This window comes from Protopterus annectens, chromosome 8.part0 (genome assembly GCF_019279795.1).
Source record: "Protopterus annectens isolate FY-2018-M chromosome 8.part0, PAN1.0, whole genome shotgun sequence".
NCBI lineage: Eukaryota > Metazoa > Chordata > Ceratodontiformes > Protopteridae > Protopterus > Protopterus annectens.
Window position 1 is genome coordinate 918,167,054 of NC_056741.1, and position 23,586 is coordinate 918,190,639.

A 23,586-nucleotide genomic window follows, 5' to 3' on the forward strand; every position below is an offset into this window, starting at 1 on the left:
ATCCATTAAGATCCATGCTTCAGCCATTTCAGCTCAATATAATACGGATCCTCCTATTTTCTCACACCCTTTACTACGGCAATTTCTCAGAGGGGCTAAGAATATAAGACCCCCCAGAAAACCCCCAACGCCAGCTTTGGGACCTGAACTTCGTATTAGAAAAATTAACACTGCCTCCTTTCGAACCAGCATTCTCAGCAGAACTACAATACTTATCTTGGAAAACAGCTTTGTTGCTGGCTATTACCTCAGCATGCAGGGTCTCAGAACTACAGGCACTTATGGCAGTGGAACCTTTCATCATTTTCCATCAGGACAGGGTCTCTTTACGAACTTAACCCTACCTTTATGCCAAAAGTAGTATCCAGTGTGGCTTTGAATCAGACCATTCATTTACCCACCTTTTATCCAAACCCCCAGAATAAAGGAGAGAGACTCCTTCACTCTTTGGGCATTCACAGACAGCTACGTTACTATTTAGATAAGACAAAGACCTTCAGAAAAACTGACCAACACTTTGTATCCTGTGCTGCAGGTTCACAAGGAAAGGCTATTTCAAAACAGACCATCTCCAAATGGATAGCACATTGTATCCGCTTTTGCTACTCACACCATGGGAAAGCAGTGCCTGTTAATATTAGGTCCCAATCTACCAGGGCTACAGCAACCTCAGCAGCCTTTCTCAGGGGGGTTCCAACCAAGGACATTCTGGAGGCAGCTACTTGGAGTTCAGTGCACACCTTTACCAAGCACTACCACCTTCCTTTATATTCAAAAACCAGAGCTGGTTTTGCCACTGCAGTCCTGCAGGGCATCCTAGCTTCGCCTAACCCAGTTTAGTACCAGCCACCCATCCATAGCTTTGGGATTCAACCCAAGTGTGATGACTGCAGCAGTATAACACGATGAACATAGTACAGTTTTGTACCACTGCTGCAGTCCAGGTTACCCTCCCACCATCCCCTCTACATACCAGGGTGTTAGTTATAGCTCCATGTTCATCAATCAATTGGATGCATGTCTATATATGTGTATTTGCTAACAGCTAAGTACCATTGTTTATCTATTAAGGTATTTTTGCATAGCTTTTGTATTGCCTTCCTAGTTGGGGGCACCTGACATCTGGGGCAAGAAAAACTGAAGAAAATGGTGTCGGCTGCCTCTTTTATACCCCTGTCGCACTGACGTCAGGGAAGAAGCGACGACAACCGACGCCGGACCAAGGCTTTGGGATTCGGCCGACTGCGGGACTGCCTGACGGCAGGATAACCCAAGTGTGATGACTGCAGCAGTATATACACTCGAACATCTACATTTATGGTGGTACAAAACTGTACTTTTCCGCTTATCTTTCCCCCCATTCTCATTCATGACAGTGAAGACATTCCATACATAATTTTTTCTGTAGTCCTTGAAGATCCCACTCCTAGTAGGCACCCATTTGTTGAAACATGGCCATATGCAGTCACTCAGAATAACATATAAAATCATTTCCATCTTTTCAAAAAGTATAATGTATTGCATGCCTCAGCCCCTTCTGCCATGTTGATAAAGTTCAGTCATTCAATAATCAGCTCTTATTACTTACTGACTTTATAAAGGGTAACTATGTTTACATTAAACCTCTTGGAACCTTTCTTCACCTTCTGAAGAATGATTCAAATTGGCATGACTGGAATAAGGCTTTACAAAGTGCAAGCACCATATTTAATACATGCTGTATCACACTACCCATTTTCCATTATAAAAATATTTGTTTCATTGACCTTGTAGGCCTGTACAGGACAGAACCTCCAAGGAATAATTTTGAAGTGACCATGACCAGGTCAGAAACTCTAATTTACTTCCATTCATCCCACCTGTGCTAAGTTACTTTATCTCAACGATCATTCCTGTTCTATTTGTTTTCTTAAATGCAGCAGCAACTGCCATGCTTGCAATCCTGTAACTCTACATTTTAAACCATGCCTGACTTCCGCAGAAACAAAAAAATGGTTGTTCTATAGACAGTTTTTTGCTGGAGCTCACTTAAGAATCCTTTAATGTATTTCTCCATAGCATCTTCCTAGACTACTGAACTTGTATTCGTCAACTTAAAAATGTCTTGACCCCCAGTGATACCTTGTAATGAGCTATGCTATTAAGGAATGAATCAACATCTAGCAATGATGTATGTTCACATATACAATATTTGTATATAGACATTAATTCAACCTTCCCATAAACTTAAGTCTGTTATTAACTTTGTCATCATCATATCTCTAAATTGACCTAGTAACCTTGGGGATTCATCAAATTTTTATCTGTCACCATTACTTGTGAACATATCATCATGTTTATAAATGCAGATACCATCCCCTGTCCCTCCCTTTAAAGACTTGTTAGATACTCACTGTTCTACTTCAGAAGTATGAATAAAAACATAGTAGAAGAACTTCTTCAAAAATTTCTTTTAAACACAGTTCATCTTTTTACATTCTACATATCAAGCTGTTAAACGTGTAATGCTCTGTTTTACCAACCTTTAACACTTAACTTCTGCGGTTAAATGCAGGCTAAAAATATTATTTAACACAGTTTTAAGCATGCATTAATCATGTCACTGCTACTGACTATAGACCCATAAGAAATATATGCCACCTGATTAAAATACTGTTGAATAAGCAGCCTGTTTTTTGTCCAAAATATAGAATCATAACTGCAATCTTTAAGTAATTAAATTCTTAATGATATACGTGTCAAACTGTACAGCAAGCACTAGAACAAGAAATTGCAATTAACATCAGAGGCTAAATAAAAATAAATGGGGTGATGGGTTCCATTAGTTTGGTTGACATATGTTTAATCAACTGCATTTGGTCAACTATACAGATAATCGGCAGGTGTGTGAATTTGGCAGTCTGTGGGTATGGGAATATTCCCTTTCCCCGGGGAGTGTGTGATGTCAAGAGTTAGTATATATGATTAGCATGAGTTGTTGGGGAATGTTGTTTTGTGGAAACAATATTGGCATGTGCCGAGAAACAACATCAGTGCATGCACACTAGGAAGGTGAGGTTTCTATTTTGTACGTAGAATGGTATACCTTCAAGAGATCGACATTCATATTAGTTGACCAACTGTAGGTAAATCAGGAACATAAGTTCATTACCCAGTACCTCCCCTTTCTTTGGAATAGAATCCCATTGCATGTCATGTAGTTGAATTTCCTGTCTCCCTTAAAACATAGCTTAGACAATAGGATGAGTACTCTAAAATACACTCCAGGACTTTGAGGTCTTGCCCTCCTTGAAAAGGCTAGCAGAACCTGAGCGTGATTTTTGGCAAGGCACACATGGCATCTGGTCAACTAGATTTGCATTTCCTTTGATTCGTGTAGGCAGTGAGCAAGCACATTATTCCTAGATGTGAAAGGAGCTTTCATACTGTTGATGCACAGCTGCTTGACAAGCTACCACCCCCCCCCCCAAGTAGTTTTGTGGTTAAAAAATTTGTGTATCAGAACTTTTCACAGTCCTGGGGGGAGGGTATAACGCACATACTGATTCAGGTATCTTAAACAAAGGATTTTCACAGGACTTTGTCCTACTACACTAATAATCTGCCATTGGATTTACTTTAAATCAGCTGCATTATGTAGACTGATGACAGTTATTACCAAGATAAGCTCTACACTCAAAGATGACTCGTCTGTTGTCTGGAATTGGTTTTGTAATAAATTTATTATCAACCCTCAAAAGTCTGTATTCAGGCTGTTTGTGCATTTGATAGCCTTTTACATGTTGAACTGTATGACCGTTAGTTGACCCTGCAGGTTCTTCACTACTTAGTACAACCCAATAATGATACCTAGGTGTGATATTTTGATCGGATCCTTTCCTTTCCTTTTGTACACATACTAAATTGCAGGCATCTAAGGTTTTAAATCAGATGAAGGTTGCCTTTAAGATTTCTGTTCTCCACTCCACTGAGCCTTATGAAGTCATGGCAGCAAATGTGCTAATCCTGCTAGAATACGTTTTACTTATAGTTGCTCCCCTTTAAGTTTACAATACTACAGTTAGTAGAAAACAAAATTCTTGCTTTTACTCGCATATCAAACAGAAAGCACAACTGTCTTATTAAAAATGGATACGTATTACGTATAAGGCAGCTTTCCTTAATTTTTACATTTTTAAATGAAAACTGTTGTCCTCCATTAGCAGATAAAACTCTGCTTGTTAAAACTACTTCAGTAATTTGAGGATCCATGAAAGAACTCATTTTCAAAAACTGTTTGTGACAAAGCTTTCACTAAGCTAGTAGCCCCATCTTTCTGAAATAATGTGCTTACGGAACTCACTAAGATCGACCCTCTTAAAAAGAAATTGAAGTTGTATCATAAAAAAAGTAAATAAATGTGACTTTTACATTTATTGGTGGATAAGGTCAGTGAAGGTGACATTGACAGTTGTGCATTTCATTTCTCCATACGCATGTCTCTCTATACTGGGGTCTCCAACTCAAATGACCATAAGGTCTTAATGAGGACAAGGACACTCGAAAGCTACAGTCTCCAAAGCAAAAAATAAATAAATAATGCAGCTAACAGTGTAGTGTAGTAGTTTGCCTCACCTAGCAGTATACTGGTTTAAGGGCTGCTTGAGGCCAGAGGGCTATGAGCTTTGAGATACCTGTGTATGTTGGTGTTTTTGAATTGTTCCATTTAGCGCTCTACTATTTTTGCTGCTTTTATATCTGCTTCACTAATTTAAAATTCTTCAAATGTGTGTATCTGCAAATGGCTACTTGCTATACATCTTGTAAGTATTAAGTCTTAGTTGATCTATATATGCTTATTTTGTCTGTTGGTTTTGTTTTCCTTGCCCTCCTGGCTTGGGTCATGGCTGAAAAGGATCTTTGAATCAGTCCACTTCCTAGTTAACATATTCTAATAAGTCAGTAAATAGTCTCATAATCAAATTTACTGTGTGTATGAGAATGTTTAAAATGAGCTGAACTCCAAAATGTTTCATCAGCAAATCAGATGGTTGACAGTGTGTGAGAAAAGTAATCCTCAGGTTTGGGGAATATGCCCATTCCCCAGGGATTATGTGATCTTGGAGTTAGTGTCTCTAATTAGCAGGGGGTGTGGGGAGTGCAGGGGGTCTTGTGTGTGTGTGTGTAATTTTGGTTTTAACTTTTTTTTTTCTCCTCATGCAACTGACCATCAGCATATCCCAGTGCCTCCATTCAGCATAATGGTTGATCTAACCCTTCTTGACTACCCCACGACTCACTATGGTTGGGGCCAACTTGGAGCTTAAGGTGTCTGTGTGCACGCCCCAACCCCCAGATGGGCATACCTGTCCTCCCTGCGAGAGCCTCAGATGCCTGAGCCATTCATTGTCTCTGGGGCACCTAGGCTGTAGTAAGGGATTTACTTATACATCTTGGCACACTGGCCTTTCTTGGATATATGTTTAAATCCAGCAAGCTTTAGCTGTAGTAAGGGCTTTATACCGGTATGTCACAGTCCTGCCCATTTTTGTATGCATATTTAAGGAATGACAGATGTGGGTGTGGGTATATTGAGTATTTACCCATGATTGGTATGCTTTGATCACAAGAGCGAAGCTCAAATGAATAAACAAAACCAACCGTGGTAAATCCGCATGTACCCACACCCACGAGTCAGTTATTGCTGTTATACAATGACATTATTTAAAAAAGAAATTGCTAACTTTTCTTAAATAATGTCTTTGTATAACCACACTGAAGTGTTCCACCACATTATTTCCTCATTGCTCCTCGTTTGTTGATGGTACTGCACATGCATATGGGACTTATAATCCCATGTTTGCATAGTACATCAGTGCTGTTGAAAACATGCAACAGAGAACAGATGATATCCAGACAATTTAAAATATGAGAGAGACAGGGCAGAAATACAAGGAAAATCCAATACTTTTTTTAGTTTTGCAGAACATACCTGATTTTCCTTGTATTTGCTCTGCCCTCCGTATGTACCTCTTAGCTCAAAAAATGTAGACAAAGCCTTAAATAGCAGGAGACAAACACCCCCCCCCCCCCGAGAGACAGATAGTAAATTTTGCTCTCATAAACTTAGAAAGCCGATAGAATGACAAGATCTGTGTTGTGTTGTGTGAAGGATATGAAGTCTGAAAACAAAATGCTTGTCATTATTTAGTGATTTCACTCCTAAGTGATTTGTTGGAAAACCACTAATTCTATGAGGAACAGACTAAAATATGAGGTGAAAATCTGGACCGTTGAGACATAAGCCTCTGAAGCATATACCAAAAGAAGGTCTGGCCACTCAATGGTATTTCAAGGAACAGACTAAAATATGAGGTGAAAATCTGGACAGTTGAGTCATTACGCCTCTGAAGCATATACCAAAAGAAGGTCTGGCCACTCAATGGTATTTCAATGACAGGACTTTACTATATGTTTGATTTACAACTGGCACGCTGGTTGGGCTGACAATGTGCATGTTTTTGAATAATTTATGAGCTATCGCTGTATAATTATGTTGAATTAACAATCGCTGTAAATCTGTAGATGTCCTTCTGTTCAGTGTTGCTGTATTCTTTACATATGTGTTGTATTCCGCCAAATGACCTGATGTCTGGCCTGTATACAAAAGCTTATTGCCACTGCCTGTACGTGGGATGTCGCCTGAAGGCACAGAAAACGTCAGCCATAAAAGGGACGTCCACACATACCATCTTCAGAACTTTTTCGCCACCATTCTGAAAGGTTGATTGTTATGTTCAGTCTGCTGCCTGATATCGTTGGTTCACCTTCCAGCTTCAGACAAGTACCCTGTAGGGGATTTATTTTCTTGCTGCTGCTTGTTGTTGCTGTTAAAGTCATCCGGGAAGGGCAAGTGTAGGTGTGGAAGGCAAATTCAACAGAAGGATAGTTGCGAGCTTTGCTTGTTCCGTTTAGGACCTACTCACAGCTACTGATCCTGTTCCGTCTATTAGGCCTTTGTACCCAAAACGTTGCGTAGTCATCTGTCGGCTTTAAATCTTTATTTAGAAAAAACAGAGACTCAAATGTCTGGCTAGAAACACGATGGAGGGTTCCAGGAGTCGTCCTGAGCCATCTGTGAAAAGGAAGGTTAGCAAAGTTAGGCCCGAATCCTCTTCGGCTGTGTCTACTCGATCCAGCGTACCCATTGAGGTTGGTGAAAACCCAGCGGTGCGTTTGGAGGTAGGGTGTACTACAGTGGGTACCGCAGTAGAAGCCGTCAGGGGTGTGGACCCTAGCACGTCTGAGACCATGCTGACGTCCAGTTTGGACGACACGTGGGAACCATGGCTTGTTATTTTGGAGGACTCAGGAGCTGTTCCTGCCCCTGTGTCTAAAGAAATTTCAGCCGTAAGGCCTACATCCACCCATTTTCCTCAACAAGAGAAGCAAGTTAAGAAGAAGCAGAAGACTAGGCATTCCACTGTCCCTTCCACCCCTCTGTCGGATTGGGATGCTTTCTCACAGGGTCCCATTAAAGCCCTGATGGCTTTACCTCCAGCTTCTGCTTCTACTATTCCCTTGCCTGCCTTTTCCTCATCTCCAGTGTTGGCTTCTGGGTCTAAGGTGTTTACTTCTATGCAGGCTGCTGAATATCCGATTCCTGATTTGACTCAGATTCTTCTTCGGATGAAGATTCTTTAGCATACTCCACCCAAATTCCTTCTCCTCTGGACTGTGCCTCTCCAGAGGAAGAGTCTAATGGGGGAGATTCCCCCCATAGAAGTACTTTCCCTTGGGGACACTATTAATAAGATGAGAGAGTTCTTTAAGTGGGATTCTTCTGAGGAGCAGTAAAGATATGATCTTCTCCAGTTGGAAACCACTGCTCCCTCAGCAGTTCCTCCAGTCCTGCTAGCTTTCTTAGATGCCTTTGCATCTGCGTCTAAAACCTCAGACTCCCAAGCTCCTGCCCCTGAAAGACCTGACCAGTTTTATAAGGTTTCTGATTATTGTAAGTTTCTCTTCAAATGTTTTTCTGCTAACCTAGCTGTGGGCTCCATTGCTTCTGACAAATCTTCTCATGTCACCTTCTGCCAAGCTGCTTCCTTCTGACAAAGAAAAGATTTTGGAAAGGTTGGGGAAGAATGTCTCCAATTCTTCCACCTGGGCTATTAGAGCTATTAATTACCAGACACATGTCTAGGTACTCTCTGGCCTTGCTTTCTCAGGCTCTCTCCCAATTACTTGATTCAGAGGCTAAATCAGTAACTTTTTCTCTCTTGTCTGCTTCCTTCCCCGGTAGCTAGGCATTCCATTAAATGTAGCTATGATGCAGTAGAGGCATCTTCCAGGGCAGCAGCTTCTGCTTCTGTTTTTAGAAGACATTCATGGCTACATCTACAGTCACTCCCCGAAGACATAAAGGCCAAATTGCTTGATTCTTCTTTTGGATAACTCTGCCCTTTTTGGCATAGCAGCTGAATAGCTTTTTAAATCTTTGATGGAAAAGGAGCTCCAGGATTTGAAACACTTGCTAAGACTCCCTTTGTCAGGAGGCCTGCACGCTCCTTCACTTCTGCTTCTTCTGGATCTAGGCCATGGAAGTCTTCCAGGAGACCCCCACAGTCTCTGGCTGTTGCTTCTGTCTCTACTCCTCAGCAGCCCTTTCAGCCCAGGCAAAGATTTCCTGTGACATTCAAATTCCTCTTCAAAGTCATACTCCTTTATCTCTTCACCTTTCTTTTCCCCTTTCAGCATGGATGGAGATCACTCATTACTCCTGGGTCATTTCCATCATCCAAAAATAATACTTCATGCCTTGGAAGACTCTTCCTCCCTTCAAGGGGATACCTCACCCTCCTTCCAGTCAACTTCATCTGTTCTCTCTGTTGCTTGCTCAGCTATCCAACCAAGGCTCCATTCAGGTTGCTCCTCCAAACCAACAGGGAAAGGAGTTTTACTCCAGGGTGTTTCTTGTGCCAAGAAAAGATAGGCATTGGAGGCCTATCCTAGATCTCAGCCTTTTAAACACTTTCCTGGTGGTGCCTTCTTTCATGATGCTATCTCTGCAATCTCTTCTTTCCCTTGTTCCTCCTTAATCCTTCCTAGTTTCTCTGGATCTCAAGGATGCCTACCTGCATATCCCTATTCACCCTATGTTCAGGAAGTTCTTTGGTTTCCTTGGTTGATTCTTTGCACTTTCAATTTTCTGCCTTGCTTTTTGGCCTTTCCACTGCTCCAGGGGAATTTACAAAGTGCCTAGCCCTGGCATTGCCTGCTTAAGGATGAAAGGGCTTCATGTTTCTCCTACTTGAATGACCTGCTCTTACTTGTCAGCAGTCACCTGGACCTAGCTTTTCCCTTTTTTTGCAGGGCATTGGATTTTCAACAAAGTTCAAAAAATCCAGTCTGCTGTCATGTCAGGATCTTATCTTCTTGGGGTGCAGGTTCAGGACGGACTAGATGATGGTTTTCCTCCCTTCAGAAAAAGCCATCTCTGATGGGATTCATGGAGTTTCTTCTGTCCCTTCTTTCCATCACGGCCATGGAATTTCTGAGATTGCTGTGGTTCATGGCTTCCACAATCCCCATGCTTTCTTTTGCAGAATTACACATAACGTTCCAGTGGTTTCTAAAGACAGTTTGGTCCCAGCATGCTCATCCTTTTAGATGACTTGATTCCTCTTCTTCCCTGCCTAAAGACAGAGCTGCTTTGGTGGATGCAGCAACTCGGTCATAATCCTGGCCTTCCACTTCAAGTACCTCAGTCAGCTCAGCAGCTTTTTACAGATGCCTCAGATTTAGGTTGGAGAGAAACCTTTGCTTTCAGAAAGGTACAGGGACTTTGGTCACCCTCTCAAAAGAGGGAGCACATCAGCATAGGAGAGATGAGGGCTCTGATTCTGGTTTTGCGGACTTTTCACCCTAATTTGCCATGCCCACTCAGGATTCTTACAGACAATATCACTGTCCTTTGGTACATAAGCAGGGGGGCACAAAATCTTACCTTCTTTGTTGCCTAGCTATCAAAACATGGGGATTGATTATCCAGTGCAAACTGACACTGCATGCTGTGTGTACCTCCCCTCTGCTCACAACTCAGTGGCAGATGCATTAAGCAGATCCATGACACAATTCCATGAGTGGATGCTTCACAGGGATCTGTTTCTGGATCTAGTTCACTGGTGGGCTACTCCAAAAATGGACCTCTTCGCCTCCCCTCTGAACAGACAAATTCCTCTTTTTTGTGCCAGGGTCCGTCCCTCACCTTTAGGCTTGGAAGGTGGACACACTATCCTTTTCATAGAAGGGGATGTTTCTTTAAGCATCCCCCTTCCCTCTAATTTAAAAAGTCCTGCTTAAAATTCTGCAGGAAAAAACAAAAATCTTGCTAGTGACCCCCTTTTGGCCAAGACAACACTGTTTCCTTCTGCAATTAACCAAGGGTCATCGCTACAAGTTACCTCACTGGTTGGACCTACACACTCAGGACAAGGGATCCTTGATTCATCCATCTTTCAACTTTGTAAATGATCTTGTGTATGATCAACTTCAGATCCCTTTCGGGCACCTGTTTTCTAAGGACGAGCTTAGGGTTTTTCAGAAAGCCAGAGAACCCAATACCAGGAAGTCTTGTATTTCCAAGTGGAGAAAATTTTTCTATCTGGTGCCACAAAAGAAACCTGGACCCCCTCTCTGCGGACATTCCTTTAGTGCTTTCTTACCTGTGTGAGTTGCTTAATAGTGGCCTTTCCTATTCCTCAAAGTCCACTGCTTTGCTTTGTCTGCTTGCTTGCCATTAACTCCCACCTTAGCTTCCACGCTAGACGTTAAGCCTTTTCTTAAAGGTGTCCTACACATGAATCAGTTCCTCCTCTCTGGGATCTTTACTATGTGTTAGAGAAGCTTACCCAGGCCCCTTTTGAGCCTGTGGCCTCTGCTTCTCTGAAGTTTTACACATGGAAAACGGTAGTAGCTTTAACTTCTGCTAGAAGGGTCTGTGGGAGTCTGGCATTGATGGCTTCACCCCTCCCCCCACACACCTTTTTTGTTTTCCACAAGAACAGAGTATCTTTGAGTTCTAATCCATCTTTCATGCCCAAGTGGCGAATTCATTTTCCCTTAATCAGTTCATCCAGTTGCCTTTCTTCTCAACTCAATCCCCTAATGAGAGGGTTCTGCCTTCATTAAATGTGCATAGACAGCTCATATTTTACCTTTACAAAACAGTCTGTTAGGAAGTCTGATCAACTTTGTGTCCATTCATCCGAGGGCTCTGGGTTTGCCTGTTTCCAAACAAGCTGTCTCTATGTGGATTTCTGTAGCTATAGTGTTTTGCTATGACTTTCTTGGGAAATTCTTATCCTCTGGAGGCCCATTCTACCAGATCTGTTGCCTCCTCAGGGGATTTCTTCAAAGGTCTAGATGCTCACTCCATTTTGGAAGCTGCTACTTGGTTATCTGTTAATATTTTTGCAAAGCATTGCAAGTTGGATACTATCTCCAGATCCAGGACAGGATTTGTTAGGGCAATTCTGCATGGATTTGTAGAAAATGCTTCTTCCTAGTCTTCCTCGGCTCCATCCTCCTTCCTGGGTTCCCTTTGAGCTTTGGCACTCTCCCATATGTAAGGAATACTGCAACATTGAATAGCACAACATAAAATAAGTTGTGTAAATTCTTACCATAACCATAGATGTCCTTCTCTTCTATGTTGCAGTATTCTGTCCCACCTGCCTTCCCTCTACAACTTGTTCTTTCCTAGGATTACTCCCTTTTTATGTACCCTTTGGATTTCTTTTCCTCATGGGGCTTGATAGTATGTGTGGACGTTCTTTTTTTGGCTGATGTTCTCTGTGCTTTTGTGCGATGTCCCATGTACAGGCAGTGGCAATAAGCTTTTGTATAAATGCTGGATGTCAGGTCATTTGGCGGAATACAACCCATATGTAAAGAATACTGCAACATAGAAGGGAAGGGACATCTATGGTTATTGTTAGTTTTTGCACAACTATTCTCATGTTACATATCGTGATTTAATTTGCTTTTCATCACTAACATTTTTATTGTCACAGTTGTTTCACCATCCATTACTAAAGCAACTCCCTCTTAAACAGAGAAGCAGCACGCACACATTTTTTGTACTGTTTGATGTGAGGAACCAACTTGCTGAGCACAACTGGTTGGGAATTTGACCACCCTCCAAAAAAAGAAAATGTATACTAAAAGTAAACCCCCTTTCAGCGTGCACTTATGTATCCTAACTTCATAGTCATATCAACACAAAGAAAATGGAAATTTGTAAAAAAACAATTTAATCTGTATTGGTGCATGTTTAAAAATTGCACTGGCAGTGATTTCCTATGGGAAACTGTAATGGGGGAGTTCAGCATTGGTGAGTAGAACTCGACCAGACAGAACTTTGTCTGGTTAGCATTTAAGATGTAGGGAAGTCTTTTACATTTACATGTTAAACAAATACAAAAAGCGATGGGAAAAGAAAAAGCCTCCCCCAAATACCTGACTTACCTAAATTTAAATTTAGTATTTATAATCAGTAAATGTATATCCCTTCTTTCAAGTATGATGTTCCTGTTCACATTTGTGATCATTAATCTGGGATGGTTGCCTCAAAAATGTCAAATCCTTATTTTGTTTAATACTTTAAAAGGGAAATAAGCAATCAACTTTATACAACATTTAACTGTAAATATGTTATTTTCATTCATTCCTCAACTGATGGATTTCAGATCTGACTCTGCCACTTACACTATACTCACTGATCCAGCTCTCGAGCTCCTCCCTTTACCCACACTGGCCCAACATCCAGAAATGCCTCAAATCTCATTTGCTGCCACATCATTCAGATGTGGATTTTCTGCTCTCGGGCTAAGGGGTTAAATAAGAATCTTTAAGTCTTTATTTGTGAGTTTTTTTATTTGTAATATCTGTCCCCCTCCCTCCCTTTGCCTTTATAATGGATTTTTTGATGAAGCTGAAATCTTTTCAACGTGTCAAACTTTTATTCTAGTTAGGCCTGTCTACCCATAAGAGGATATTATTCTAGATACCATTGTTGGTTTTCTGTTTGTCTTTTTCTGTCTACCTGTCTATAGGGTACTTCTCTAATAACATTGTTGGTATTTTTTCTCTGTTTTCTGTTTTAAAAAAAAGTTCTGCATTTCCTTCTACCTGTTTTTGATGTGTCTGACAAGCCTAAGGGCTTAAGAAATGCAGTTCCTGTGGGCCTAAGATCCCTAAATCTGATTCCTACAAGGAGTATGTTTTTTGTTTGGGTGCTGCCCACCTTGAAGTTGACTGCTGCATTTTTTCGGAATTCAACACCTGTGCATTGAGTGATAGAGAAACAAATTAGTTTTAAAAGGCTTACTACCACCTTCTGCTTCGTTACCGGCTGGGGCTTAGACCCCCTCCTAAAAACCTGATAGAGAGACACAACTCTACTCCAAAAGAAAAGGAGTCCAGGAAATGGTCTTTTGACCATTCTCCTTGTTCGGCTCCAATTCCTGAATCTCCAGCTAAAGTTTCCAAGAAACCAGATTTCGCATCCACCTCGGATCCTACAACTCCAAGCACCAAATCTCCTCAGATCTGATCTCAGCATTTCTCCCTGAAGCTGAACTCTCCTCAGCTTCATTGACATATTTTGCAAGAGACTCTGAGGAAACCCTCCAGACCACCTTCCACTAGTTCATCCCCCAAGTCCTCCAGGAGTTTGTCTGATTCAGAGGTAGATAGAATGATGAGGAAGTTTCTCATGACTCTGATCCAGGTGGGAGTAATTCCAGCTCCAGCTCCCATCGGACCAGTGAGCCTGCCATCTTCTCAACCTCATGTTTTATCTGCTTCTCCAGTCTGATTGATTGCTGATCCAAGGGTTTCAAAGCAGTCTTTGATGTCTTTGTTAGAGCCAAAGACAGGCTGTTCTTCCACTCTGAGTCATCCAGTTCCAGTCTCCTTGGAGCAAGAAGACTCTTGGAGCCGAAGCATTGGTATGGGCTCTGAGGGTTTGGGATTGACTCAGAAGCCGTCAGAGCTGTCCTTGCCTCTGCACCTTGGTGTTAGACAGTTTGAGGCAGGTGTCTATGGAGTTCTGTGCAGGTAGCTTCAGTGCCGTTGCGATTATCTGTTGTTTCTCCTGAACCTGCTGCCTTTTCAGTAGTGGAGAGGGATTTCTCTATACCCAGAGAGAGGACATCCTTACCCTCTTTGGATCCATTCCTTCTTCCTCCATTGAATTTAAGTTCTGAGCCTGTTGCGTCTTCCACCAGGACAGCCACCCATACTAATCTTCAGACAGTCCTCATTCAGGACTGTCCATCCACTTCCAATACTTCACCAGACCATCCCACTGATGAAATTCCAAGGAAGAGGACGTGCAAAAGGAGACGCATGGATTCTTGACAGGAATCCCACTGAAGACACTAACTGTGACGAAGGGGAGGGGTCCCCAGATCTCCACCTGATGATGTGTCCTTTAGAGTAATTCTAAAATTTGTTAAATAGAGAAGTGGATGGTCTTCTGATCTCTCTTCCCAGGAGGAGTGGGTATTTCTGGAGGCTTTCAGAGCTGGCACGGCTATGTCTTGTGTAGTCCCTCTAGCTGATGAGTTGATCGACCTTATCTCAATCTGAACATGGAAGGAGGCTGATACTACAGAGCCCATTCATAAAAATCCAGATGAGTTTTTAGCACCACCCAAAGATAAGGCCCACTGCAACAAAGGAGTCCTAATAGATGTGGTGATGGTGGTAGCGGCAGCCACTAAGAGGGAGCTAGCAGAACAGAGCTCATCTGATCACCCTGATAGGGAGTCCAGGGCCTTGGAAACATTTGGGAATCACATTTATGCCTCGGTGACCTTTGCTGTTCGGTCGCTGAATTATTTGCCACACTTCACCAGGTTACAAAGGGATTTGACCAAGGAGCTTTCTAAATCTCTCTGAGTTCACATTTGTGGAGGACCAGAAAACAGTTTCTTCACAACCAGCCACCCTTCACTCGGTTTCCAACGTGTCCATGAGGCTCATATCTCATGCAGCCAAGCTTATTTCTAGGGCCATGGGTTCAGGCATTGCATTCAGGGGCATGCCTGGATGCACCTGTATGTTTTTGCAGAGCCCTTCAGGCCTTCTTTCATCAATGCTTCCTGTGATGGATCATCATAATTTAGCCCCGGAAATGCTCTCCAGAACTGAGCAAGATGAAAAGACCCAGTCTGTCATTGGGATCCATTTTTCTACCCCTCAGAGGTCCTTCTCCCGGAATCAACAAGGTGGTAAACAGATGTGGTTTCACAAGTCCCAAGGGCCTTTCCAGGGTTCATGAGAAGATGGTTCTTCCCAGGGCAGAGGGGTGAACTTTAATGGAAAACACCACCCACATGGCTGAGGTGGCCTGCAGCACCAGGGCTTCAGAGATGCCTTCTTGGAAAAGCCATACTAGCGCTCCTGAATGGCTTCCTGACTGTTATACTCTAGAGGCAGTCAGGGGCGCTCATCTCTGCACTCAGAAGTTTAAGCATCCATCACAAAAGACACTTGGGTGCAGAAAATCATATCCATAGGTTATTTCATACCTTCTTCCCAAATTTCCCCAATAATAGTGAAAAAGATCTCTGATGTTCCACCCAATCAGAGGGCAACAGCAGCCTCAGAATTAGTAAATCTGCTAGAAAAAAAGTCTTCCAAAAGTCCCCCCAGACCAGCAAGGATCTGGAATTTCCTCAAGATTCTTTACTGCCAAAAAAGGTATGGGACTTCAGACAAGCCCTGGATCTCAGCCAACTAAACTAATATGTAAAATATGCAAATTTCCAGATGGTTATATTTCAGTCCATTTTGCCTACACTGTGAAAGGACAATTTGTTGTGCTCGATAGATCTTCAAGACTTACACTGTCATGTCAAAATGGCCAGGTGTTCCAGAAGACACCCGCTCTTCCGGCTGGGAGCCACTCCTTACCAGTTCTGAGCACTGCCCTTTGGCCTCACCACAGCCTCTAGGGTGTTCACCAAATGCATGGGAGTAGTAGCAGCTCACCTGAGACTGCTGGGATTTCTGTGCGTTTCCATACCTAGATGACTAGCTACTGACTTCCCCATCCAGGCATTTACTGATTCAGGCAAGGGTTTACTTGCTCCAGTTATGTCATAATCTGATTGTCATGGTCAATTGCACCAAACAATCACTAAAACGTGAAGTAAGCAAACGATAAGTCGGAACAAAAAACAAAAAGGTGTACTTCACAACGTTAAAACCATTTAATGAACCACAGAGCTTTCGGATAAAAATCCTTCATCAGTGTTGCAAAATTCTTAATGAATGAACAACTTGTATACAATTCAAATGAATTCACATGATACAACCCACCCTATCAAATGTTAGCAACAACACTTGTACATCAATTAACATAGAATTTTACATAAATATACTTAAATAAAATATATATGAAATGCACATAGCCATTAGTTAAAATTAATCAACAGAGCTTAAATTACCCAACACTGTGTGACCTGTTTGTTCAAACCGGGATATACGTCAGCTTGTAAATGTATAATCCATTCATATTCTTTGGTTTCTAACCTATTATTAGTATTCCCTCTTCTAATATTAATATGTACTACGTCTATAACCTTAAAAATTTCTGAGATTCACTATTCTCCTGCATGTGTTTGGCAAGTGCATTCATCATAATCCCTCTACGCATATCCGATTTATGCTCCAGGATTCTATCCCTTAATCTCCTACTAGATTTTCCTATGTAAAATTCTGGGCAACATTGACAAGTAGCCAAATAGACAACCAGAGGGGTATTACATGTAGCACCACACTTGAAAACAAATTTCTTCTTGTTCATCGGATGTATAAACTCACTCAGCATACATGTATCTACACAACAGGAACAATTATGACAGGGTACAGTACCCTTATTGAAAATAGCACGCCTCATTCTATTCTCAGCAAAATCCTTATAGCATAAATGTAAACAACGGTTTATCACTTAACCATTGCTCATGGCTAGGTATACCCTTCAGCATGTTCCAACTACTACTTATAATTTCCTCCACTGGTTTACTTGCCCTACTATAGGTCATTAAGTACCCAAGGGGTTAAGTATCATGATTGGTTTGTATTTGTGTATTCAGATAATACTGGGTAGAAAAATAAGGTCTTGCTTTATCATGTCTTCACCCTAGTATCTCATTTCTAGCAACCTCCAACCCCTAGCGTGGAAGTCCTTCATCATATGGGACATCTGTTCAACACACTTATCCGGATTTGTATTCAGCTTACTAGCTCGCATATACTGGCTCTTAGTAATGCCCTTAAAGATATGAATAGCATGCATACTTTTCCTATGCAAGTATTTATTAATGTGCACGTTTTTCTTATATATACTGGTGTCTGATTGGTTATCAGTAAGTTGTAATTTAACATCCAAAAAGTTAATTTCATTTTGGGAAGCATTCATTTCAAACCTCAAAAACCCTGTTTGATCATAATAAAGTAAAACATCAACCAGTTGGTCATGCGTGCCATGCCAAACCATAAACACGTCATCAACGAATCGTTTATAAAAAAAAAAAAAAGTATTTTAGAAGCCTATTCATTCTGATTTCCATACACAGTAGGTATCCAATGTTAAATTTGCATAGGTGTTAGCGATGAGAGTACCCATCGCCACACCTTATATTTGATGGTAAATACACTTAATGAACAGAAATATATTGTTCTCAAGTGTCAATTCCAAAAGTTCACAGTGGGTTTCAATTTCCCTTACCATTACAAGTTAGACATACTTTCCAGAAACAGGGCACCATTTGGTTCTACTGTACTCCTCAATATCCTTCCATGAGGACCACACAAGGTTCATCTATTTGGGGACTCTGTCCCATCATTTTAGAAATGAATGAAAATAACATTAGATGCAAGTTATGTACTGACCGTAATGATGCATCTGTGTTGTCCATTTTCATTCTTCCTCCAGCTTCCTTCTTTTTTCTTCCTAGTGAAACCTAAGGGATGTCCCTTTGGGAACCCACCTGTTCCCTGTTTGGGCTCCAACCTTTCCATCCATCTTTATCTTGTCTGTGCATAAAGGTATAGTGTCATATATGTATTAGTGTTGGGGCAGCAAACTCCATTGGAGGTTTTTCAGGATGTTGGGGCATTGTGGGTAAAGGGAAGAACTTGAGAGCTGGATCAGTGAGTCCTAGTATAAGAGGTGAAGTCAGATCCAAGACCCATCAGTTGAGGAAGAATGAAAATGGACAACTTAGATGCATCATCATGGTGAGTACATAACTTTTGTATAAATTCAGTAGTTTGAAAAACACTGTAATCATCATTAGCATAAATATTTTGTCACCCTCATCAGTTGAAGCACAATATTTTTTTTTCAGTTTGGCCGTTGTACATATCCCCTGCAAAAAATATCTTCAAGATTACAGAAAATTTAAATTCCTCTTTATGCACATCTCAGTCATTTCTGTAAAAGGCCAGTGTTCATCATACTGATCATTGTTGCAGTAGCATTAGCTATATGGATTATGTCCTGCTGAGGATATAGCAGTTGGCCAGTTTCCAAAGCTTCAAGGGCACCTTCCACATGCCCAACATGTTTGAGCTGAGCTGAAGAAAAAGTGGTTTGTACCCCAAGCCCTTCAGAGCTTTCCTGCAGCTGAAGAGTTGCGGGTTTTTGTGGATTGATGGTCAGCTAATGCTTTCCATTGCTGGGCAGAGAAGTTACTTTAGAGGAAAAAAAATCCTCCACTTGTTAATTTTATGACTTTTAGTAATTTTTAAATAGGAGCATTATTTTTCACTTTTGTGGGGAAAAAAGTTGTTAAAACTAATATAAAACTACATTTTCTGTTGTAAAAGTTGTATTGTTTTACTTTTAGGGGCTGGGTAAGTGCTTAAAGTGCTTTTCACTGAATTTTTTTACTACTTTGCTGTATTACTGACTGCTGCTGCCAGGCTTCCTTAGGAATCGGTCATCTTTTTTGGCTTTACTGTGTTACAACATACTTGTTCCTCAGTTCTTTCTTTTAGCCACAAAAAAAAAAAAGAAAAAAATACAGCCTTTGTCACCACAGCAGGCTGCTAAAATGTCTCTGCTGCAGATAGGTGACTCTGCTGTGGCCTTTTTTGGTTCCTCTGACAATTATATTTTTTCTTTTGCTCACTCTGGCCTAGTCCCTACAACTGTTAGGGACAGAGGGTTAGACACATCCCCTCTGTGGCTTTGAACTGTGTTTGGTGGGCAAGGGAGAAAACTACTCTGGCTGGTCCTGGAAGAGGGAACAGGGAATGACTTTCTGTCTTGCCATATCCAGTCTTTAAAATGTACTTTTGAAGACAGTTCTAGGGCTGCTGCCACATGAACTGTTAAGAGATTTGCTTGGTTGCTTATTCAAAACCTTCCCAATGATGTTGAAGCTGGTATCTTGAATTCTCCTTTAGAGAGGTATTGTTTTGGGCCATCTGCTACATTGGTCCTTGGGTGTCATGGGTGAGATTTTTTTCAGCCTTGCTTCTCTTAATTTGTTGAGGGAATTACTGTTACCCTGGTACCATTTGCAAAAAGCAAATTAAGTAGACACAGCAAGCTGCTGGCAAGCAGACTTAAAAAAAAGGAAAAAAAAAAAAAAAAAAAAAAAAAATCAATCACAGGGAGATGCCAAGAAGAAAGGAAGCACTGTCACCCCACTAGAGTAAAGGACAGTCTATCAAGTCTGAATGATTATCTTCAAAATCCTTATTTCCTCTTCCCACCTAAACAGACCTTTAATCCTTCCATAAAATCTGGACCTCCATTATCACTTTGCAAGGCCTTTGGTCTGCTTCCCTGCATTTGTCTACAGTGACGCCACAAATGACACCTGTGCAGCTGCAGCATGGTTTATGTTGAACGCCTTTACAAAGTTCTTCAAATTAAACTTCATCTCCAGCTCATGGGGTCATGCAGTGGAATAGAAGTTTTCACATCCACTCATTTGTGTTCGCTGAAGTTTGTAGTTTGAGAGTTATGCCAGATGGATCTGTTTTTATCGAATGCATGTGGTATGGGTCCTCACTGTAACAATAGGCCTGCTAAAAGAGGTCAGTTGGACATATCTGTCCCTCCTACCATACCCTTTCCTTTGCTCTGAGGATGATGATTTTCATACATCCACTTTATATCACTTGTTTAATGCTAGAGCTTTTGGCAGGTCTAGAGCTTTAGGCGGGTGGTGAGGAGAGGTGTACTGTGGTGTTGTGGAGTGACTGCAGTACTTTCTGACCTAACTAATACTGGAAGCATCACTGCCAGGAGTTAGTTACAATGGAGCACTGCTACCAAATCTGTCATGAAAAGTGTCTGTAACTTAATTTGCTGTGACAGGCAGCTTGTGCAATATTCCTTTCCAGCGACATTAGTTTTCTGCTTGATTGTCTTTGCCTGCACCTGTAAATTAAAATGATGCATTATTTTTTTTCCAATTTACACAGGGTAAATCTTGGATGGTACGGAGAAACTATGAAGAATTCCGAACTTTGGATAACCACCTTCATGTCTGCATTTTTGATCGCCGATTCTCTCGCTTGACACATCTGCCTCCATTAGAAGAATTAATGGAAGGACCTGAGGTAATGCTTTAACATTGTTCTAATGTGCCTGCCACCACTGGCAGCCTCTAATCTTGTTATGCAGATAATGAAGTGAGAATAAATGTGCCTTTGTGTACAAAAAAGAGATTCTTAAATTATTTATTCACATTAAACCTCACTGGTAAATCAGTGGCATGATATTCCTATTATGTGTATATTTTATCTAATGAAGATATGTTATAATTGAGTATATACAGGAGGGTGTGTGGATTGCACATATTTGTTGAAATAATGACTTGAAAGAAGCTGAGTTGTTAGCGGAGATACATACTTTTCATTACTGGGATGCTAGACTCTGTTGCAGTTGAGTTCAGACAGGGGCGGCTGCATTCTCTGTCTTGTATATCAGCTACAGAAGGTCTGTTAACTGGTCAAACTTAGAGCTTGGCACCTTAATCCTGTGAAGGCTAGGTGGACCCTCTACACCTTAAAGATTTCAGGACATTGCTTGCATATAAAGCTGATATCTGCATGCACCATTTTAAATCTTTCTTACCGCTGTTCTGAGTAAGCACCATTTTATGCATCTGTAGCCTGACATTATGCAACTTTCTTCATAGGTTCATAGGTAGGTACTAGGCTATCGGCCCTAGGGCTTACACAAGCCCAGCCAAAAAGGTACCCTGGCTTTTGCCACCCAAGAAAATTATTTTCCTGAGCTACTGTTGAGCAGAGCCACAGAAGTGATCCCCGGGATGAATTTCCTATTTCCCATCCAATCATCAAGATTTTTCTTGAAGAGTGCTAATGAGGAGCTTTGTTTGATGTAGATAGGTAGTTTTTTTCCAGAATATGGGAAGTCACTGGGACAGGAATCTATCCCTCTAGCATGTTTTGTTTATTGTGGTGATAAAGTTTAGGTCCCTAGAGCATGTAGCTCGGTGGGATTGGGATTTCTGTAAGTCGAGCATGTCCAACAGCTCTGGGTTTGATAACTTTGTATGTTAGGCAGAGATCACCTCTGAGTAGGCGATATGCGATGGAGTAAAGCTGGAGTTTTTTGAGACAGTCTGCGTAGGGCATCTATTTGAGGCCAGTAATCCTCTTTGTGAGGTATTTCTGCGGCCTATCCAGTTGTTGTAGATGTCTTGTGAGGTACATACCAAAAGGGGCGTTGTACTCTATAATGGGTCTAATGAGTGATGAGTAGAGGGGAACAATGACCTCTTTCTTTCTGGATGAGAAACCTTTTGTGATGAGGTGTGCCATGTAGAAGGATTTCCTGACTAGGTCTCTTATCACACTTTCAGTGTTAAGTATACTACCGCCTATGTTGCAGTTCATGGGTGCAGAGTTTTTACCAGAGGGGATGACGATGCACTTATTGGCATTGAGCTTGAGGCCATGGCTTTGACACCAGGCATCTGTCTCAGTGAGGCCCTTTTGTAGGATGTCCACATCATTAGGAGTTTCGATGATGTCTCCTAGTTTGCAGTTATCTGTGAACTTCATTAGCCAAAGACCTTCTGTGTTAGCCTGTACTTCAGAGAAGTAGATACCAAACAGGAGAGGACCCAGGACTGAACCATGTGGTACTCCACTTGTCACTGATCTGAAGTCGGATTTGGAGTCTGCTACTTTCACAGTGTGGGTTCTGTCAGTGAAACAGTTGGCAACCCATCTTGTGACATAGGGATTTATATCTAGTTTAGTGAGTTTATCTATAATTCCATAGTGGGGGATGGTGTCAGAAGCCGTGGCAAGATCTAGATGGGCTGTGTGAACCACTTTACCCTCATCTACGGCTTTGGTGACTGCTTCAAAGAAGTCTATCAGGTTTAGGAAACATGATCTGCCTTTTATAAACCCAAACTGGGTGGGGTCCAGAGTTTGTAGATTACCAATGTCTTTGTTTATAAGTTCCATGATGATACGTTCCATGGCCTTGCAGACCAGGCTCATCAGGCTAATGGGGCGGTAGTTCCTGGGGTCCATGGTGGCTGCCCCCTTGTGGAGTGGGATAACCGTCACTGTGCGTCATTCAGTGGCACAAAGCCTGAGGTGAGGCTATGATTTAACATGGTACTTAGGTGGGGTGCCAGTTCGTTCTGTAGTTCATGTAGAATGCAGCCTGGGATGTTGTCTGGTCCCATGGATGCTGTGTTCTTGGCTTTGGAGAGTGTGTTTTTTACCTGTGCAGCCGTGATTACAGGAACTTTGCATTCTTCTAGTATAGAGATCGGCCCTTTAGGGGGTGAGAGGGGGGGTAAAGTTAGCACTGAACCTATCTGCCAGGATGTTGGCAATATCAGTTGGGTCTGTATATTTAGTGCCATTGTGCTGTAACTCGAAGCAGATCTGAGTGTTGCCATTGAGATTTTTGACATAGCTATAGAATGCTTTGCGGTTGTCTTTAGAATCGGTGGCGATTTTGTTTTCGTAACTAGCTTTGGAAGATTTTATTAGGGATCACAGCTTCTTACTGTGGCTGACCGGGGACCTCCTCCACTCATGGGATTTTACTCTTGCAACAGTTTATCTTCCTTCTGTTGTACAGTTTGTTTATGGCAGGGGACCACCAGATTGGCTTCCTTTTTTTTGGAGGGTAGAGTCTTGTTTCTGTTTGGGATAGCACGATCCATGCACTCGTGTAAGTGCTTATAAAATGCACTTGTGTAGGATTCAGTAGTCGTAACTGTATTGTCCATCTGCATGGGTGTCATGAAGTTCACCACTTCTGTCGTAAGAAGCATGAAGTTGGCTTTGGAGAAATTTTTTACCGTGGTTTCCTTAATGGGGGGTGGGGGCAGGATGTGGATATCTAGGGTGATTAGCTTATGGACCACTGAGGCATTGACTTCAGGTGTGGAGCACCGGTCACTCATGTTGGTAATGACTAGATCTAGGATATTGTTGCCCCTGGTGGGGGTGTGGATAAGTTGATCCTGGGCATTGGAGTGTATGAATTCCAGAAAGCGTTGAGCGAAG

The 23,586-nt window shown here is 41.7% G+C and overlaps 1 protein-coding gene across 1 annotated transcript in view; it reads left to right on the forward strand.

Annotated features, from left to right (window-relative positions):
* The window catches only part of ARHGAP33 (Rho GTPase activating protein 33), a gene marked incomplete in the record, with an annotated part of 3,206,105 nt that overhangs the window by 1,142,236 nt on the left and 2,040,283 nt on the right, over positions 1-23,586 (forward strand). The window contains 1 exon segment of the mRNA XM_044080442.1: positions 20,500-20,637. Coding sequence (XP_043936377.1) covers positions 20,500-20,637 — 138 coding nt within the window.